This window comes from Leuresthes tenuis, unplaced genomic scaffold (genome assembly GCF_036924035.1).
Source record: "Leuresthes tenuis unplaced genomic scaffold, fLeuTen1.0.hap1 SCAF_3, whole genome shotgun sequence".
Classification (NCBI taxonomy): domain Eukaryota; kingdom Metazoa; phylum Chordata; class Actinopteri; order Atheriniformes; family Atherinopsidae; genus Leuresthes; species Leuresthes tenuis.
The window spans coordinates 13,958,595-13,975,176 of NW_027325357.1; the positions used below are offsets into that span (position 1 = coordinate 13,958,595).

General features: G+C 41.4%; 2 protein-coding genes across 2 annotated transcripts in view; both read left to right on the forward strand.

The window, feature by feature from the left end:
- On the forward strand, window positions 1–7,451 carry tnfrsf1b (tumor necrosis factor receptor superfamily, member 1B). The gene is made up of 9 exons (XM_072381932.1): window positions 1–123; window positions 1,210–1,315; window positions 3,456–3,581; window positions 3,700–3,858; window positions 4,136–4,229; window positions 4,314–4,591; window positions 4,692–4,778; window positions 4,964–5,022; window positions 6,669–7,451. The coding sequence occupies exons 1-9, from the start codon at window positions 73–75 to the stop codon at window positions 7,200–7,202; spliced, it is 1,494 nt and encodes a 497-aa protein (XP_072238033.1). The 5' UTR covers window positions 1–72; the 3' UTR covers window positions 7,203–7,451.
- A 2,423-nt stretch (window positions 7,452–9,874) lies between these two features.
- Window positions 9,875–16,582, forward strand: part of trim62.1 (tripartite motif containing 62, tandem duplicate 1) — a 28,137-nt gene continuing 21,429 nt past the window's right edge. The window contains exon 1 of the mRNA XM_072381933.1: window positions 9,875–10,413. Coding sequence (XP_072238034.1) covers window positions 10,006–10,413 — 408 coding nt within the window. The 5' untranslated portion in view covers window positions 9,875–10,005. The remainder of the gene's footprint in view (window positions 10,414–16,582) is intronic.

Consider the following 16,582-nt stretch of genomic DNA (forward strand, 5'->3'; position numbering starts at 1 on the left):
TTCACAGAGTGAGCAATACAGCACACATGCTGGTTGCTGTATCCTCTGCTCTACAATTTGCTCAAAATAAGCATGGAGGACATACTTATACTACTCGTTCTGGTGATTGTTCAAACTACAAAGGTAGGCTTTGTCCTGTTTGTTGTTTCGTGTGTGTGTGTTTGTCTATCTGGGGCTGTGGACAGATAGGATATCAGCCAGTCTGGATTCAACGCATGAGCAACCAAGTGTTTGTTTAAGAAGCTGTCATTTGAACTCATTCGAGAGTCTGAACAGTTACACAGACATGGTGTAGGCTGCTGTCAAAATCAAAAGTTGTTATGTCGTAGTTAAAAATGCAGTCACATTTATCTTTTGAACATCTTGCTTTCATGTCTCACAAAAGCCCCTCTATATCAGTCTAAGTGTAGTCCTCAGTGTTACATACTTTTCTTTGGAAATTTACAGTCTGGCTGTCTACATGAGTTTCGGTTACTTGGCATCTCACTGAGTTTCACAGTGACTCCCAGTTTAAAAGAAGCACCAAATATGTATACTTTCTTAAGTCTCACTGAATCTTGAGTTAATTTTGGAGAGCAGCGAAGAGAGAAAAAAACATCTGTAATTAATGACTTGGAGCATCACAAATCTTTTTTTTTTAATCATTGCTCAATACAGTGCGCATTCACAGACCCGGGTAGAGTCTGTTACTCTGGAACAGAGGGATTTTAAGTGCCGCCTCTGTTTCCTGTAAGACGAGAAATGCACTGCTGCAGTCAGCATTTTCTGGCTTTTGCTTGTCATTGGAGAGTGAAATGGTGAGGTAGCTTTAAGTCAGGTGCGTGAACGGTTACTCTGTCACGATTCTGTTAACCACAGCAGTGCTGAGTTTAAGTTTGACTTGAAGCAATTGTGCATGTGTGCAACACCCGATGTTCTAAGAATTTGGGGAGGTCCACAGAGGTGCACTGTGGAGGTGAATGTAGCTATTAATTCTGAACAATGAGCTGCTGGTTTGACACAGTCAGCAGCTAAGGCAGACAATTTATGTGGAACGGAAAAGGTGGGTGCAGGTGCTTGCTGTTTGGTATTACTTTAAGCTTTTACTTAGAATAACAAAACTTCCTACTGTCCACCTTGTGTGTTCCCCTCATTATCTAATGACTAAAATGATGATTTTCATATTACTACCTTTACTGATCTTTTTGCTCATCCTCTTTCCCTTCTCAGGTTTACTCTTTACCTTATGTGGCTAACTCAGAAGGGAAATGTCATAACACAACGACAGAGTACGTTCCAGATGGTTCCAACCTGTGCTGTAGTAAGTGCCCCCCTGGTAAGTGCAATCCTGTAAATAATTACTGTTATTTTCAAGTTTTGCATTATAACACCGAGCTTCCATAACAATGCTTTGACACATGTAACACTGAAGGTGGCATCAGCATAAAAAGCTGCTTGATGACACGGGCCTGAAACACAGGGGTGAAAGTTTGAACATGGGGGTGTGAGAGAATATAAAAAAGCACCTACAGTAGCTAGAGAAATCCATAAGTTGTTTCCTTTGTTCAAGACCACAAACAAAGCGAAGCAAACAGATGAGTTGTCTCCACTATTCACTAATGACAAGTTTAAAATGTATTCTGAAAAGTCTGAAAATTTAGCCATGTTGGATTTTTATTTAGCTTTTTCTCGGTTTTGCTGCTGAAGTTAAGAATCTTATATCTGCAGAAGCGACATTATTTTCATCATGAATTTGTTTTGCCACCCATGAGTCATTGTAGTTCATGACTAAGTGTTGTAACTGGTAATAAAATAAAACCCATAGTAAGGTACTATATACTATATGTTATGCTCATGTGATTTACTAACACAGGCTAATTATATCGGCTATTTAACTAGCTCGTTCATTCGTTTAGTTTTTCCCTGATCCGGTTGAAAGCTCTGCTCCTGACTCCCTTTTTGATTCCTGGTAACAAGAATCCTGTAAAAGGGGAATTAAAGAATTTAAATGCTAATATGTATGAGTTGACGACATATTAATATAAAAGAGTCTATATCGTATACAAAGTCAGCACCCTGAAGAGGCATGTAAGAGATTTGGAAGAGGAAGCACCCCTGTTTTGTAGCATGTTGTCAATTTACTTTAAATGGAAAAGCCTTTTGGGATAAAACCTGTTTATGTTTGGCAAGTGTAACACTATATTAGTTAAAGTTACTTTGGATGCTGGTTCTCTTTTCCAACAAAATTGCTCTGGTTCTTAAGTTGGTTGTGTTCAGGGTTCTTTAAAACTTTGTATCGCTTAGAGAACCAACTGGAGGTTCCACCGGTTTAGAGCATAGCCACTGTAATAAAGGAGGCTCCATCCGCAGGGAGCGTTGAAATATAACAAACACACTGATGCCGTAACGCTTCCACTTCTGGTCAAGTAAAACTTGTTTGATTTTATGTTTTCACTGCTCCCGCAAGGAAAGAAACTCCTAGGGTTCTGAACCGATTTTGTTTAAGATGTAGATGCAGGAAATGTATCCATCCATTTTCTATACCGCCAATCCGGCTGGAGCCTATCCCAGCAGTCATTGGGCGAAAGGCGGGGTACACCCTGGACAGGTCGCCAGTCCATTATTGTGGAAAAAGATATAAGAGCGTCCAAGTTCAGCTGTACACGGTGCAGAAATATCAAGCAGAGGATATGGATATGTTCATGTTCCGGGGCTTTCTGTTCAATATGACATATCCTGTAACCCAGAAGTTAAACGTTTTTCTAACATGTGTGCGCTCTTTGATCTTGGAAGGAATGCATTGATTTCAACTGTAGATAAGTTGATTAGCTGGGCAAGTTTACACTTGCAGCTTTGAGCAGAACTGCTGCAGCATTGTATATCTGTATACTGTATATCAACCACAGAAAATAGCCCCCCTACAATCCTCAGGTGTTTCACTGAAAGGATTTCTTTTTTATCTAGTTATTCTTCAATTAGACATTAGAGAGGAAAGGAAAAACTGAAGCTTTGAAAAACACCTCCTGCGCCAAGTCATTTGGGCAGTAAAGAGCAGGAATGCAGTTTTGCAGCGCCACTTTTCCGGCAGGCTCTTGTTCTTGCTGACCTTATCTCTCCCTGTCATTGTGCACATCACTGTTTTACATCCTACCTCTCTACTGATTATGTTAGCGCAGCAAGCCAGCGCTTCCTGAACTGCCTTTTAGCTACAGAATATTTGTACTGAATCTTCCTCTCACTGCGCCCAAGCAAAGGTTTTTAAAAAAAGACAAATAAATTATATGTATCATCGATTTCTATAGAAAAACCATATCAATTTAGGACCACTTTGCATCACAATGAATAAAGAATGAATAATCGCTTGTATATGGTGTTACAATGACCACGTGCTTCTGTAAAAAGTTAAAGTTGTTACATTTTTTTTTAAGTTTCTGTGTGATTTCATTCATTTTACTGCATTGTCTTTGTTAATACAGGGTCTCGATTGATAACAGAGTGCTCTAAAAACACGGACAGTGTGTGTGAAAACTGCGGACTTGACATGTACATGGAAAACTGGAACTACGCTAAAAACTGTTTCTCCTGCTCCAAATGCAAACAAAGTCAGTATATACACTAAATCAATGTTCTTATTTCAGATCTATCCATTCATTGGTTTGTTTTGCTTTGCAACAAATGAGTGTATGTGTGAGTAAAACAGACTTTTTTGTACTTAACCAGAAAAAGGCCTTCAGTTTGGCCAGAATTGCACGACTACCAAAAATTCCAAGTGTGTTTGCCAGCCTGGGATGTACTGTCAGATGGGATTTGATGACCCGTACTGCACAGACTGTACTTCGTACACAGTGTGCAAAGCTGGTTTTGGAGTATCTGCGCCAGGTAAATACTTTAATTCTGAAACTGAAGAACAGTTTGAATATTTATCTTATATGTGATTATTATACATTTTGCTTTAAAATGAAGAAATAGAAAATAATATTTGTTTCCTGGAGGGTCCTGTACAATTATTGCAAATAGAATAGAATCAAATGATCATTTTAAAGATATGTGAGTTTTTAAAAAAAAGAAAGAAAAATAGACTGTCAGTCTCACAGTGCTTTTGAACACTTTATATTGTTTTAATCATGTTTGTAATGCATTGTCTTACTGTCATCAGGCACACGATCATCAAATGTTAAGTGTGAAAAGTGCCCAAATGGGGCATTTTCCAGCATCAACTCCCACAAGGATCGGTGTAAACCTCATACAAAGTGAGTGAAGGAGAGTCACGTTCGTATGCTACTGTTCGGCACGCAGATATTTGACTTCTTTCTTTTCTTATTTTCTCTCTCCAGCTGTAACGGGAGAGCTGTTATCACAGAAGGTGATGCTTTCAAAGACACCATATGTGAAGAGCAAACTGAGCCTGCGTTTACAACTCCAACTGTGGGCCCCATGCTTATTATAACGTCAACTGCGAGCACCACTGTTACTACAGTTGGAGCAAGCACAGACTCGACAACACCAAATGAAGTGAAAGACTCCACCCCGTCTTTCAGATCTGTTTCAGGGGAAGTAGCCACCCTCTCAACAACAAGGTCAACAACAACCTCTCAACAAGACACTGTACTGGGTAAGATTTGCACAATCAAACAGTTAAGTATAACCGGTATTTTGAACAGTATGTTTTCCATGTCTTATCTGAGTTGTGTCTGTGTTTACCTCTCTGTTAGTTGCAGTCATTGCTGGTGTCATTGGACTCCTTTTCCTTTTCATCATTGTTTTCCTGGTTTTCCTTTATAAGCGAGTCTTGAAGAAAGGTAACGAGTTAAAAACTATGCTTCTATCTACATTATACTTCAAATTTAAAAACAGAATTGAATGACCATTTTTGTCAGCCTCCTTATCACATACTCTTACTTCCACAATTTCCTTACGTCACTTGCCATTACTTTTATTATTTACTTTATTATTTACTGATTTTCACTTTTTCCTGTTTTCCTAGATTCCTTAATCATACATACTAAAGTAGATGCAAATGGAAACTGTGAGAGTGGTGACACAGTAAGTATTGTCTTTTCATCTTTGTGACACCTGATTGCAATCTATTGCCATTCAAAACAAGCTCTCTACCAAAAAGTCAATCTTTACTAACTGTAAAGTGCTCAGTTTCCAGGGAGGTTGTCAGAATTTTTCATATCCAGCTATGTTACTGATCAAAACAGAAAATATACCAGTCATTTACACGTTTTGTTGTTCGTCAGAATCATTAAAGTCATCAGTTTTTTCTCATCAACCTACATACAGTTCTCCCCTATTACAAAGAAAAACAGGTGTTTTGTAAATGTATAAAAGATAAAAGACCAAAATATCTAATTTACATAAATATTCAGACACTTTACAGTTGAGCTGCGTGTATCTTGCATCTGTCAGAAGTTCTTAAGATGGCTCTACCATTTGACAGGAGTCCACCTGTGCATGATTAAGATCATTGTACATTATTAAGAAGGCACACGCCTGTCTATATACATTTTAAAAACTGATCATGCATCTAAGTGTATAAACCAAGCCATGAGGTAAAGACACAGATCAGGGCACAAATACAAGAAGAGTTACATTTAACTCATAAAGGCAGCTAGGAAGAGCAAATTCAGAATGTCTCATTTCTCAGAATCCACAATACTTCCAAGCTTTCATGAGCAAAGCACAAAATCCCCAAACTGCAGTTACATTTACAATAGGCCCTATTATTCTCAAATGTTAGATATATGGAAATATCATAGCTCTGGCTCCCCAACTCAGAAATCAGTTTCTGTTAGACATGTAATTGACCAGAACCCTATAGAAAAGGAACCATGAGTGCATCACTCCAGCAGTCAGTATTCACAGTAGCGTAGCCAAAGAAACAGAAGGAAAATATAGAGCAATCCTGAGTGAAAAGCTTTTCCAGAGCATTCAGGATCTTAAGCTGGGGGGAAGCTTCATGTGTCGACAATATAATGTGTTTAAGAATACCCACAAGAAAACAGTAGAGCATATCTGGAAAGACCTGGAGATTGCTGTTGATGATCTCCATGGAAAGGGGCTTTGACAAGGAATGAAATGAACTTCCAAAGAAAGGTTGTACCAATTTTTTAGGATAATTTTCCAATAAAGATTAGAAGGTTAAAGGTTAAAATCTGGAACTGGAACCATTCAACGAGAACTAAAGATGGCAGGTGAAACACCTCCAGGAACCAAGAAAATAAGTCACTTTGCCTTTTATTTGAGCACTTATGCTAATTCACAAGATGACCTAAGGTTGCTGCTGCTGCCAGTAAAGTAAAGAACTAAGAAAAGAGTCCAAATACATATGTAAATGTGTTGATTCAATTTTTTCTCTTTGATACATTTACAGTTGTTTGTTTGGGGGGTACAAACAAAAAAAAGTACAGAAAGTTCTAAAGTTCTAACTTTCTTTTAGTACTGTAAGTTTCATAAACAACTGAATATAACAACCTCGGTGCTAAAGCTAATAACTAAGTTTGCATGACACACGGCACTATCATCATAAGCTAAACATCACAGGTACCATACAGGAAAGGTAGACTTTATTGTGTCATTTTTACCTAATATTTTCTTGTGTTTTACCTAATCTCATAACAGTTGTATTGGACTGCATTTAATGATATGAAACAGTTAATATTAAGCTTAATTGCTTCCATCTGCAGATTGACAAAAACTATTCAAAGGACTCTCAGATGACTTCATCCACTGCTACCACACCAGAGCAAGTCTGTCTGCTTGAGAAAGTGGAGGTGAACAGTGACCAGAGTCAGTGCAGTAGCCAGTCTGAAACTTTAACCAGAGGAGATGGTTACAGCAGCGACATGTCCAGCAGCTCTTTACAATCCACTTCAGGTCTTGACCGTCAGACCTCTGTTCTGTCAGAGCCCAGGACTTTACTGTCCAACGTAGAGCCTGTCTCTGTACCTTCCAGCATCCCAGCACAGTCCTCCTCTCAGCCCACCAGCCCACAGATCATCAGCCCTGTGACTAATAGCCCCCACGTCAACGTCAATATCACTTTGCACATAGGAAATGGGTCTTGTGGAACCCCGTCTTTCACGCCCACAGACTTTAGACAACCAGAATATCCCTTTGGAGCAGAAGAGGAGTCCTTCAGCACCCCACAGCAAGAGGCGGGCAAACAGTCCCAGATGTCAGTGCAGGAGAGTGTTAGTGATAGCACATTAAGACTCTGATGAAAGGACTTATAAGTATTCTTTTTTATGATGATACAACAGTGAATGAACTTTTACCATCTGGAAAAAAAACTGCACTTGTACTGTAGGTATGGTAAGTTTAAACAAATTAAAACAGGCTAGATCCTTTGTTCTGTTTCCATTCAAAGACATTAGCCGTTATTTTTGTGTTTATATGTATATACGGTAAGCTGTACATAAATATGTGAATATCATTTCCCTCACTGATGTCGGGTGATAAGAGTAATAGAATTTATAAAAATGTGAACAATAATATGAACAATGAAAAATGATAAAACATTTAAAACATTTTGTGTGAAGCTATTATGGCTGTGTTTCTTTGTTAAGACTTCTCAAAGCATCATGTGTGAGCTGTGTAGTGGTCTCAAAAAAGAAAAGTCTTATTCCATAGACCTAAATCTCATAGAGCTAGAGTTTTCAAAGGATCATCATTTCAATTATTTCATCTCATACAAGCAAGGGATCAAATATAATCACATATTGACTGTTTGACATATTCAGATTACACTTAACACATAAAGGGTCTGAACTAAGGTATTTATTTGTTTCTGACTTTGGGGAAATCTATCAAAATCCCCTGGAATTTACGTATCTGAGCTCTTCAACCACTTCATTATTCTTTTGAATATAAACAATGTACTGTTTTCTCACCTCCGTTTACTGGTCCTAACCTGAAAATGTTTCAGGAGTGTCCTGGGAAGACCCACTTGACACTGAAATCCCCTGCCATAGTACATATGTAAAATGCTTATGTCATATCACCCATGCTCTGGAATAGATGAAAGCAGAGCTTTGATCGTTGAAAGCAAATTTCTTCTATCACTTATTAGTTTTTTTTTAAAATTCTACGAAGAATGTGCATTATAAAGTGTGTTCCAACCAACATCTATGATCTTAGGTGAGTGGTGAATTTTCTCCACCACATCGCCTGTGCTTGCTAGACTCTGTATTGTGAGGACTTTCTGCCACCTGCTGGTTGACTACAGGAACTGCAACCGTTGACAAAAAACAAACAAACAAACAAAAGCACGCTCTTTCGCCAACTGAAAACGTATTCAGTGAGAAGTGACAGTCACTTTTTGGTGGTGGCTCCCAAACACACTTACAAGTCCATCTACTTACAACACGAGTTTAGTGTCTATCGGAGTATTTTCCTGATCTAATCAAGATAAACTGCTAAACAGCGGGAGAACAAGGAGGGAGGAAGTTTGAAACACTCCATTATTGGAGGGGTGAGACATTTTATATTTAAACTTACACTTTTAACGGATCTCATCGACTCAGCAGATAATGTACATTTTTCTAATTAGATACATTTTATTTCCTATTTCTGCTTGTATTTAACTCAACGATTAAAGTTGTTTATCTATGTTTGACCTGTCTCCCTCCCCTCTACACCCCCATCTTTCAGCTGAGTTGGTTGCGTCTGTTGCCGCTGTATGTTGCTCTTCTTCCTGAAAGGACACTTGCGTCGGAGCCGCTGATGTCGCTGAGGTGAAACTGGTAAGTTGAGGCTTTTTTTTGTCCATTTTTTTTCCACCTCTGGTTTTAAGAAAGGTCACGCTCAGAATCGTTTACAGCAAACATGCAAAACAGGAATATGTAAGTTTTTGAAAGGCAGTTAATTTAATTATTGTTATTCATCTTTTGTGTCTCTACCCCCCCATTCATCCTCCTGCTATAGTTGTCGTTGGGCTTGTTGGTTCTGTTTACAAATCCGGCTAGCAAGCAAGGTAGATCAAGCCAGTTAATTAGAATAAATGCTAATCAAAGCTCGATGTGTTGACTCGGTGTTTAGTGGTCGATGATGAGAGTTAAAAAGCTCGGTCCGGGCTGTTAAAACCCCTTCGATAAGGGAGTTTAAAAGGAAGCTTTTTCACACCGGGCAGGGAGGTCGACAACCGCGGAGAATACTGCCGCAGGTGTTTGCCTGTTGGCTCTCTGGTTGGGGCAGACATTTGGCTTTAGATATTTAAACTAAATCCTCGACACTAAGTTAAGAAGAGGATTTGGAGGAGAGGAGAAGCATTTCCATCAGAGCTTCATAATGTTCAGGTGTTGCCCTTGGTAAAGAGGAAGTTAACAAAGTGAAAGTAAATTGTAACTATATTTAGTTTGCTAGATCGTTCAAGGTTAATGTTTGAACGTGAGTTTAAGATTCAGTTTTTGACTGCTTGTTGATTTCTCAATAGAATACCTTTACGAGTCAGATTACTGCCCAAGTTTACCATATATCAAGATTCTGACTGTTTGGACTGTTGATTGATTATTAATCAATTTGCTTTGGTGTGTGTCACATACACACAAATTCAGACTTGAGAAGCTGGAACATTTTTTTTTTTTTTGAGGATTCCTGCAGAAAATGTAAAGAGTCATTATCAGTATTGTTACTAAATCTTTCCTGATCCAATAATTGCTGTAGCTCTACTTTCCAGCCCATTCTCAAGCGCTGTTGGCAGTGAGAAGTGAGACGGCCTACGGGAAGCTTTTATGAGGAAGATTAAATATTAAATGGGTCCTCATTAAAGTCTATTTAGTTAATGTGTCACTGAAAGAATCTGCTGCTCTCACTGATTTCTTTAGCTGAAAAGCTAGTGTTAGTCTCAGTTGAAATGCATCTTATTGGAACTTATTTTCTGTTTCTCCAACAGCGACGACAACATCCACCCCAAGGCGCCCCCCCCCCCACGTGGCATTGAACCACGCTCTTGCAGATTAAACCAATTGTACTCGGCTCCAGAACGTCGTCCTCTTAGATGCCTCTCAGTCTCTGCTTTTGCAAATGGCTTGTTGTCTGAAGGACGAGCTCCTCTGTTCCATCTGCCTCAGCATTTACCAGGACCCTGTGAGCTTTGGCTGCGAGCACTACTTCTGCAGAAAGTGCATCACGGAGCACTGGAGCAGACAGGAGCCTCACGGAGCCCGGGACTGCCCCGAGTGCCGGAGGACCTTCGCAGATCCTCTCCTTTCGCCGAGTCTCAAGTTGTCCAACATTGTGGAGCGCTACTCGGCCTTCCCGCTTGACGCCATCCTAAACGCTCAGAGGAGCTCCTATCCCTGCAAGGACCACGAGAAGGTCAAGCTCTTCTGCCTCACCGACAAAAACCTGGTGTGCTTCTTCTGCGACGAGCCGGCGCTGCACGAGCAGCACCAAGTGACGACTATTGACGAGGCATATGAGGAGATTCAGGTCAGTTTTAGCGCACGCACTCTTGATGGCTCATTAGGGAAGATGAGGCTGACATTTAGTCAGAAATCATCAGCACTTTTCATTGCATTCAAGTAGTTGCACCCAGTCACCCCAGGGGATCTGCCCAGGCTGTTCAGCATTAAGACTTTTGCTACCAGTGTGCAGCTCCTTCTGTAGCAGTTTGGGGATTTTGTGCTTTGCTCATGAAAGCTCAGAAGTATAGTGGATTCTGAGAAATGAGACGTACCGAATTTGCTCTTCCGAGCTGCCTTTATGAGTCAACTAAACTTGGATCATAATTAGATTCCAGTTTGAAACTCTTGTTTTGATCCGAGGTCAGTGAACTGGAGTCTGTGGGGAAACCTGAGCCGAGTAAAGAGATGATTCATTATGCAGCTCACGTTGCTTAAATTTACCTGCAAAAGAAAACGGAAGGAAAAGGTTTTCTGAGGTGAAATCATTTTCAATTTTAGAAACTTAACCTCAGGTATATCTGTGTGTGTGTTTGCTATATTATGTTTTAATTTTTGGACTTGTTCCATGCCTATGCTTACATCATTTTACTGGTTTTTCCCAGGTTTCCCTCTAAAACTAAATCTGAAATCTCAGTTATTTAAAAAACCAAAAGTTCGGCTTGTGATGGCGACGATGTACTGAGATAGAGGGGAAGCAGCGTCCTCGGTTCAGGTCTCACATTTTCTGTCATCCCTGCTTTCAACTTGGCTCCAAACTACTTAAAATGACTGGAAATCTGGTTTGTTTTAGTTCAAAGATGTTGATTCTGTGTTCAGTCTGAATGTACCAGCTGATTCAAAGTGTGTGTTGAAACCAAGGGGGGGGACTCAATCCTTCAATGAATAATTTAATTTGAGATGAGGGATTCTTGACAGTAATTGGAGGCTGTGACGATATTAACTTCTCCACAAAGCTGAAATGTGTCATACGTGTGTGTACACGGAGTCATGTTTGCTGAGCGTTAGCTTTTCGCTCACTGTTTGAATAATTCCATTCCCACAGAGCCAAAATCCAATAACTGTGAAACAAAGCTCCTAATCCTGTTCCTTCATTGCTCCAGTAGGCATAGCAACACATTCTAGCCTAATGTTATAGAGTCTATCCCTGTTTTGGTGCCCGCTGTTACCAATGTAGATATCAGCTCACAGGAAAGCTTCTGATGGGGTTCAAAGGGTTTATGGCGCACCAATGTGACACAAATCGACATACCTGAATCTCTGCCGTGTCAATTGATTACAGCCACGAGAGTTTCAGTCTGCGCAACAAGGGCAGACTTTGCACAGGAGAGGATTTGTGAGATCGCTGCAACCTTTGACTGTTCGTGGCGCTGGCCTCCTTGACCCGTCTGAAAATGTATCTTTGACTCAGAGGAGCTCATTCTGCGCTGCTGCACCGAATTGGCGAGCAGGCCGAGACTGAATTCTAAACTATCTGATGGAGAGACGGGGGTGCTGAATTCCAGACATGTCATTTAGCGGTCTACCAAGCATTCCCCAAGAGGAGCTTCTGAAATTTACGGAAGGCATGAAGGAGTCTAGCTGCTATTTGGTCATTTGGAGAAGAGAAAGATGATTTATTTCCCTACTGTCCAAACTCTAACCCTTTAATTAAAGACTTGTATTGTTTGTTTAAAGTAGCTAATGTCGACTTAAAGTTGCCGAGCTGCAGAGGTCTGCTAAGTTCACTGTTTTGCTCCCTCTGGTGCTACAGATGCTTTCATTCATACTCCTTTTATCCCTGTATGCCCTGTAATCAGACTTCCTTATAAACAGAACACATGTCATTGTTTTAATTGGATTATAACTTATGTGCACCAGTGAGGTGTCTGTAAGGAGTGACAAAAAGAATATAAATATGCTATTGGCAAGTAACAAGCATAGTTAATTCAATTACATGATGACATGTAAACATAGTTGGATGGTTAATGGGTAGGAGGGAGCTGCAGTCTGCATTAGATATAATTGACAGGGCTGCGAACATCAATGCATTCCTCTTCAGTGTCCAATCAGGCTCTGTAGGGGAAGCTTGAGAAAGGTCAAAACTGTGTAATCTTGGGAGCAGAAGTAATTAGGCCCAGCACAAGATGTCTCTCTCTTCTTGGCCACCAGTTTGTCCCTCTGCTTGGATTTCTTTTCAATGCGTCGATCTGGCATTTTGTATTCTGGCAGGAGCCCCGGCCAGATTCACAATACTGGGAGAGAGAAAGTATGAGCGCCGAGGCCCCATCGGAAACAACCGTGACCCTTGATGAGCTTGGCATGCCCGCCCTTTGAGACGCCTCATTGCATAATGTCTCCGTCCAGAGACCAGACAAACGAGCATCGGCGGTATTGAAATAATTTTCCTGACATGTTTGTTACAGAACATAAAGTAAACTTTATGATAAATATGCGCACAGCGGCTCAACTTTATTCTCTGCATTCATTGTTAAAAAAAAAAACCATACTGAGTGATATTAGGCAACTTAAGACTTTCCTTTCATTTATTTGCCAGTGAGCAGACTCGAGCTGTGTGTCAGAAGGAAGCAAATGTGCGAGAGCCGTGCCTTGCAGGCTCAAACGTCACTTAGCATGAGGCTCGACGGTGCTTAAAGAAAATGCCAAAACGATATGGCAAGGATGTGTGAAAGTGCAGCAACAGTGTGGCCAGAGGGGCACATGGAGCTGATTGCCGTGTCAGCATGGTTGTCTATTTAAAATGAACTAAAAGGAGTTTTTGCAGGGTTGGAAAGTTTCCTGTGACTAAGAGCCAAAGCTTGGCCTCTTTGTGCCGAGTTATTTGGATTTCAGGAATAGTTCTTTAAGGTGTGAACGACGATTAGCCAGCGGAGGGAAATGCTGTAGTCGTGAAGTCTTTTTGTCTGTAACGTCGAAGCAGCTTCCCAGTTCCCAAGGCATCGTTGTCAAAGTTAACTTCATAAACAAAGTAATGTTTCACTGCTGCAAGGTTTACTAAACTGAATTAGACTTTCCACAGTAGACACTCAAACAGCTGGAGCAACCCTACGATGATGGAAACATAAAAACGTTGCCTTTGTAGACTTCTGCACAAAATGGATCTGCACACCACTTGAATAAGGATTTGTATACATTATATATTGTGCTTCCCAAAGGTTTCATATAAGTCAGCCTTCTTTTACGTTATGCAATCAACTCCGACATTGTTTTGGCTGTCTGGTGTCACACATGCCTTTGGTTGGTGTGTGTCGGGATGTAATCCCCTTAGCCTGGCATCTCACTCTGTTGACCTCAGGCCCTGAGTCTTGCCGCCATGTTGAGAGCTTTACCTCTTGCTGATTTGCATCCTTTTGCCCCCATAAGCCCTTCTGCGGCCAAGGCAGTTGCACACAAACGCGTCCAACACCTGATGCGCACACATCTGGCAAACGGCCCCCCTGCACGTAATTGCTCGCTTGGACATGAAGGACATTACAATGAGGATTTGTCTGCGACTCTTGTTTGCTTCAGGGAGCAGATAATTCGCAGAGAGCTAATGTATTCTGATTAGGATGGGCTTTATTCTGGCAATCATATTGGATGGCATGGAACAGAATGTAAATTTATTGGAGAAAAGCAGAAAGCACTCTCAACACTAAGTTTTTCAATCTTCCTGAACTGAATCACAATCAGTTTGTATACAAACTAAACTTCTAACTTTGACCTTCTGGTCACACTTGCATTCTTCTCATCAGGGTTATACTACCCAACATGCGTCATACGTAGCCCCATGCCTTCACCCTGTAAAGTGCAAGCTTTAAATTCTGTGGAAAATGCCTTTTTTATTTTAGGCAACAGGGTTAAAGGTGACAAAACCGTTCCCTTCCCAAGTCATGCCACAGTGGGACCTCTGGCGCCAAGTTAAATGGAGGTTTGCTGGATTGCTGTTTCACTAATTGGGGTTGGAGGAAGCTGTGCACTTATTACCACGCCGTTGTGGCCTTAAGTTGGCAGCGAATTCCTGCGGAGGACAAAATGGAAGCCACAGCAGCCACTGTGCTTTAATTGTGATGATGGGCACAGTCAGTGGGCTGTGTGCAACCACCGTGTTGCGGGGCTAGACAGATTCTTCCTGCTGCCAACTCGCCCGAGGGATGTGTTTCCGCTCCACTTCTCAGTGGCGTAAGACCAGATAAGAGGAGAAATGGGCTGCAGACCCTGGTTGTCCATGCGTGTTTGGGGACTTAACTTTTTTTTTTTTTTTTTTCCCAGAGACTACAGTTATTAAAGGTGCTCAGACAATGAGGGCAGACAGTTGTGCAGCAATGCTGGCTGTTTTTTTTTTTGTTTTTTTTAGTCCTCGCCACAGAGGAAATGATTGATTTCAGTGGTATTGAGTCACTCACACATACCTGTCACTCAGTGTCCAGATGCACCTGTGTGCTGTTCGCCATTAACACAAGTCTGGAGTCTCCTTATTCTTCTTTTATCGGGCTGCAAACAGGAGGTTTACCATAAAGACGTATTAGCATTTTCTTCGTCTGTCTCGCTGTTAATGCAGGCGGGTGGCGGTTTGTTGAAATATGAGACTGAGTATGCCAGTCTTTGAGGTGTTCCTCTGGTGGTTTCAAAACACGCCGTCTTTCACTCTCCGGCTGTCAGCGCCTGACCGAGAGCTCTCTTTCAGCCTGCCATCACCACGCATGGCCGTGCTGCTGCAGTAATGAGTCAGGCAGTTTCAAGGGCACCCACGGCTGCCATCTCCCCTGTGGCTCTCCTCAGTCTGCTTTTCTTTCTTTCTTTCTTGCAGCTCCATCCATTCCTTTTTATTATTTATTTATTTTTTGTTCTTTCCTGTGCAGTCTGTCTCTCTCTCTCTCTCTCTCTCTCTCTTGGTAAGCTTCATCTTTCTAAAATACAAAGTGGTTTATTTAGTGCCACAAATTTGTTTTGGAGACCAGCTCTTTTGATTAAGCTCGTTCCCAGCCCCCCACCCCCACCCTGTTAATATCCACCCACCCCAAACAAATGAGTTTTTCCAGCTGGGCTGTTTGTCATGGTGGTGTGGCAGAGAGGCTCCTTTTATGCAGAAGTGGGAACCGTTGGGGAAGACGGATCTGTCACGTTCCATTAGAGGAATCCTGGCAAAAAAAATTCTCTTCCAGTAAGAGACGATGGCTCCTTCTATTAGTGATAACATGGATGCTCGAGGCAGGACAGAGCCAGGCTGCATGTTTACTTCAGCCCATGCTGTTGGTAGATTAGCCGATAAACAGATACACCGAGAGGGGAAAAGTAAGCTGATGCGGCGTCCATCACGCAGAGCATTTAGTCTAGTTTAGATGATTACTTAAGTGAAGCAGATGTCCGTGCATCTGTTGCGCATTAGAAAAGTTCATGTGCCCATTCTGCACGCAAAAGTAGATTATCGTGTGTTTTCTAGTGAAATGAAAATACGGGAGCACCATCCCCACCTTTTAGTCATCGAACAGCTTTGGGTCCATCCGAGCAGATGCTGAAGCTGGGGGCGATTGTGATGTCAATTTTGCCGCATGTCGTTGTTTGTGAGGGGGGAGGAACAGCGGTGATAAAACAAAAATGATCAGGACCGTGTCTGCTGTCATGGCACAAATGCCAACGGACAGCTCGCATCTTCCTTACAGATGCTGCTGTGCTTGACAAAGCTGTGCATTTGACATAATGTAAAGTCAACTGCTGAAGAGGGATGGTAATTCGGTGCATTATGCCCGTTGTATGGTAGCAATAGTCGTACATGTGCCCTTCAGCGAGTTAAACCTTAAACCTTTCACATCCCAGCAGGGCTGTTTGTGGCGGAGCTGGCCGAGCAGGCCAGAAGTGAGAGGAGGGATCAGTGAAGGGAGGAGATTTACTGATCATCTTGGTGAATGAAAGAAGTGCTGTCTTTTAAGTTTTGTGGCTTTAAGTGAGGCTTATGCTGAGCCCTAAGGTCTCCTTGGTGTGAGGCAGATCAGGAGGGAGAGCAGGCGCCACACCAGCGACCCTCCTATGAAAGAATACATTAGAGCTGAAAGATGCATATACCATTAGGAGGTATAATGGGCTCTGAATGGTGGCGAATATAATGAAATGATAGTTTGAAAAGGATGGCTTTGGCAGAGAAAATCTATGAGTGGTCAATGATTGTGGAAGAGTAATTGTTTATACACCTGCTTTGAATTTTTGTCTCTCAACTTTGA

Bases quoted from the DNA above. Each gene is read 5' to 3' on its own strand.
- tnfrsf1b (XM_072381932.1), top strand. From the start codon at position 73: ATGGAGGACATACTTATACTACTCGTTCTGGTGATTGTTCAAACTACA. The intron at 3,859-4,135 runs GTAAATACTTTA...TACTGTCATCAG, and splicing joins TTTTGGAGTATCTGCGCCAG to GCACACGATCATCAAATGTT. The intron at 4,592-4,691 runs GTAAGATTTGCA...CCTCTCTGTTAG, and splicing joins TCAACAAGACACTGTACTGG to TTGCAGTCATTGCTGGTGTC.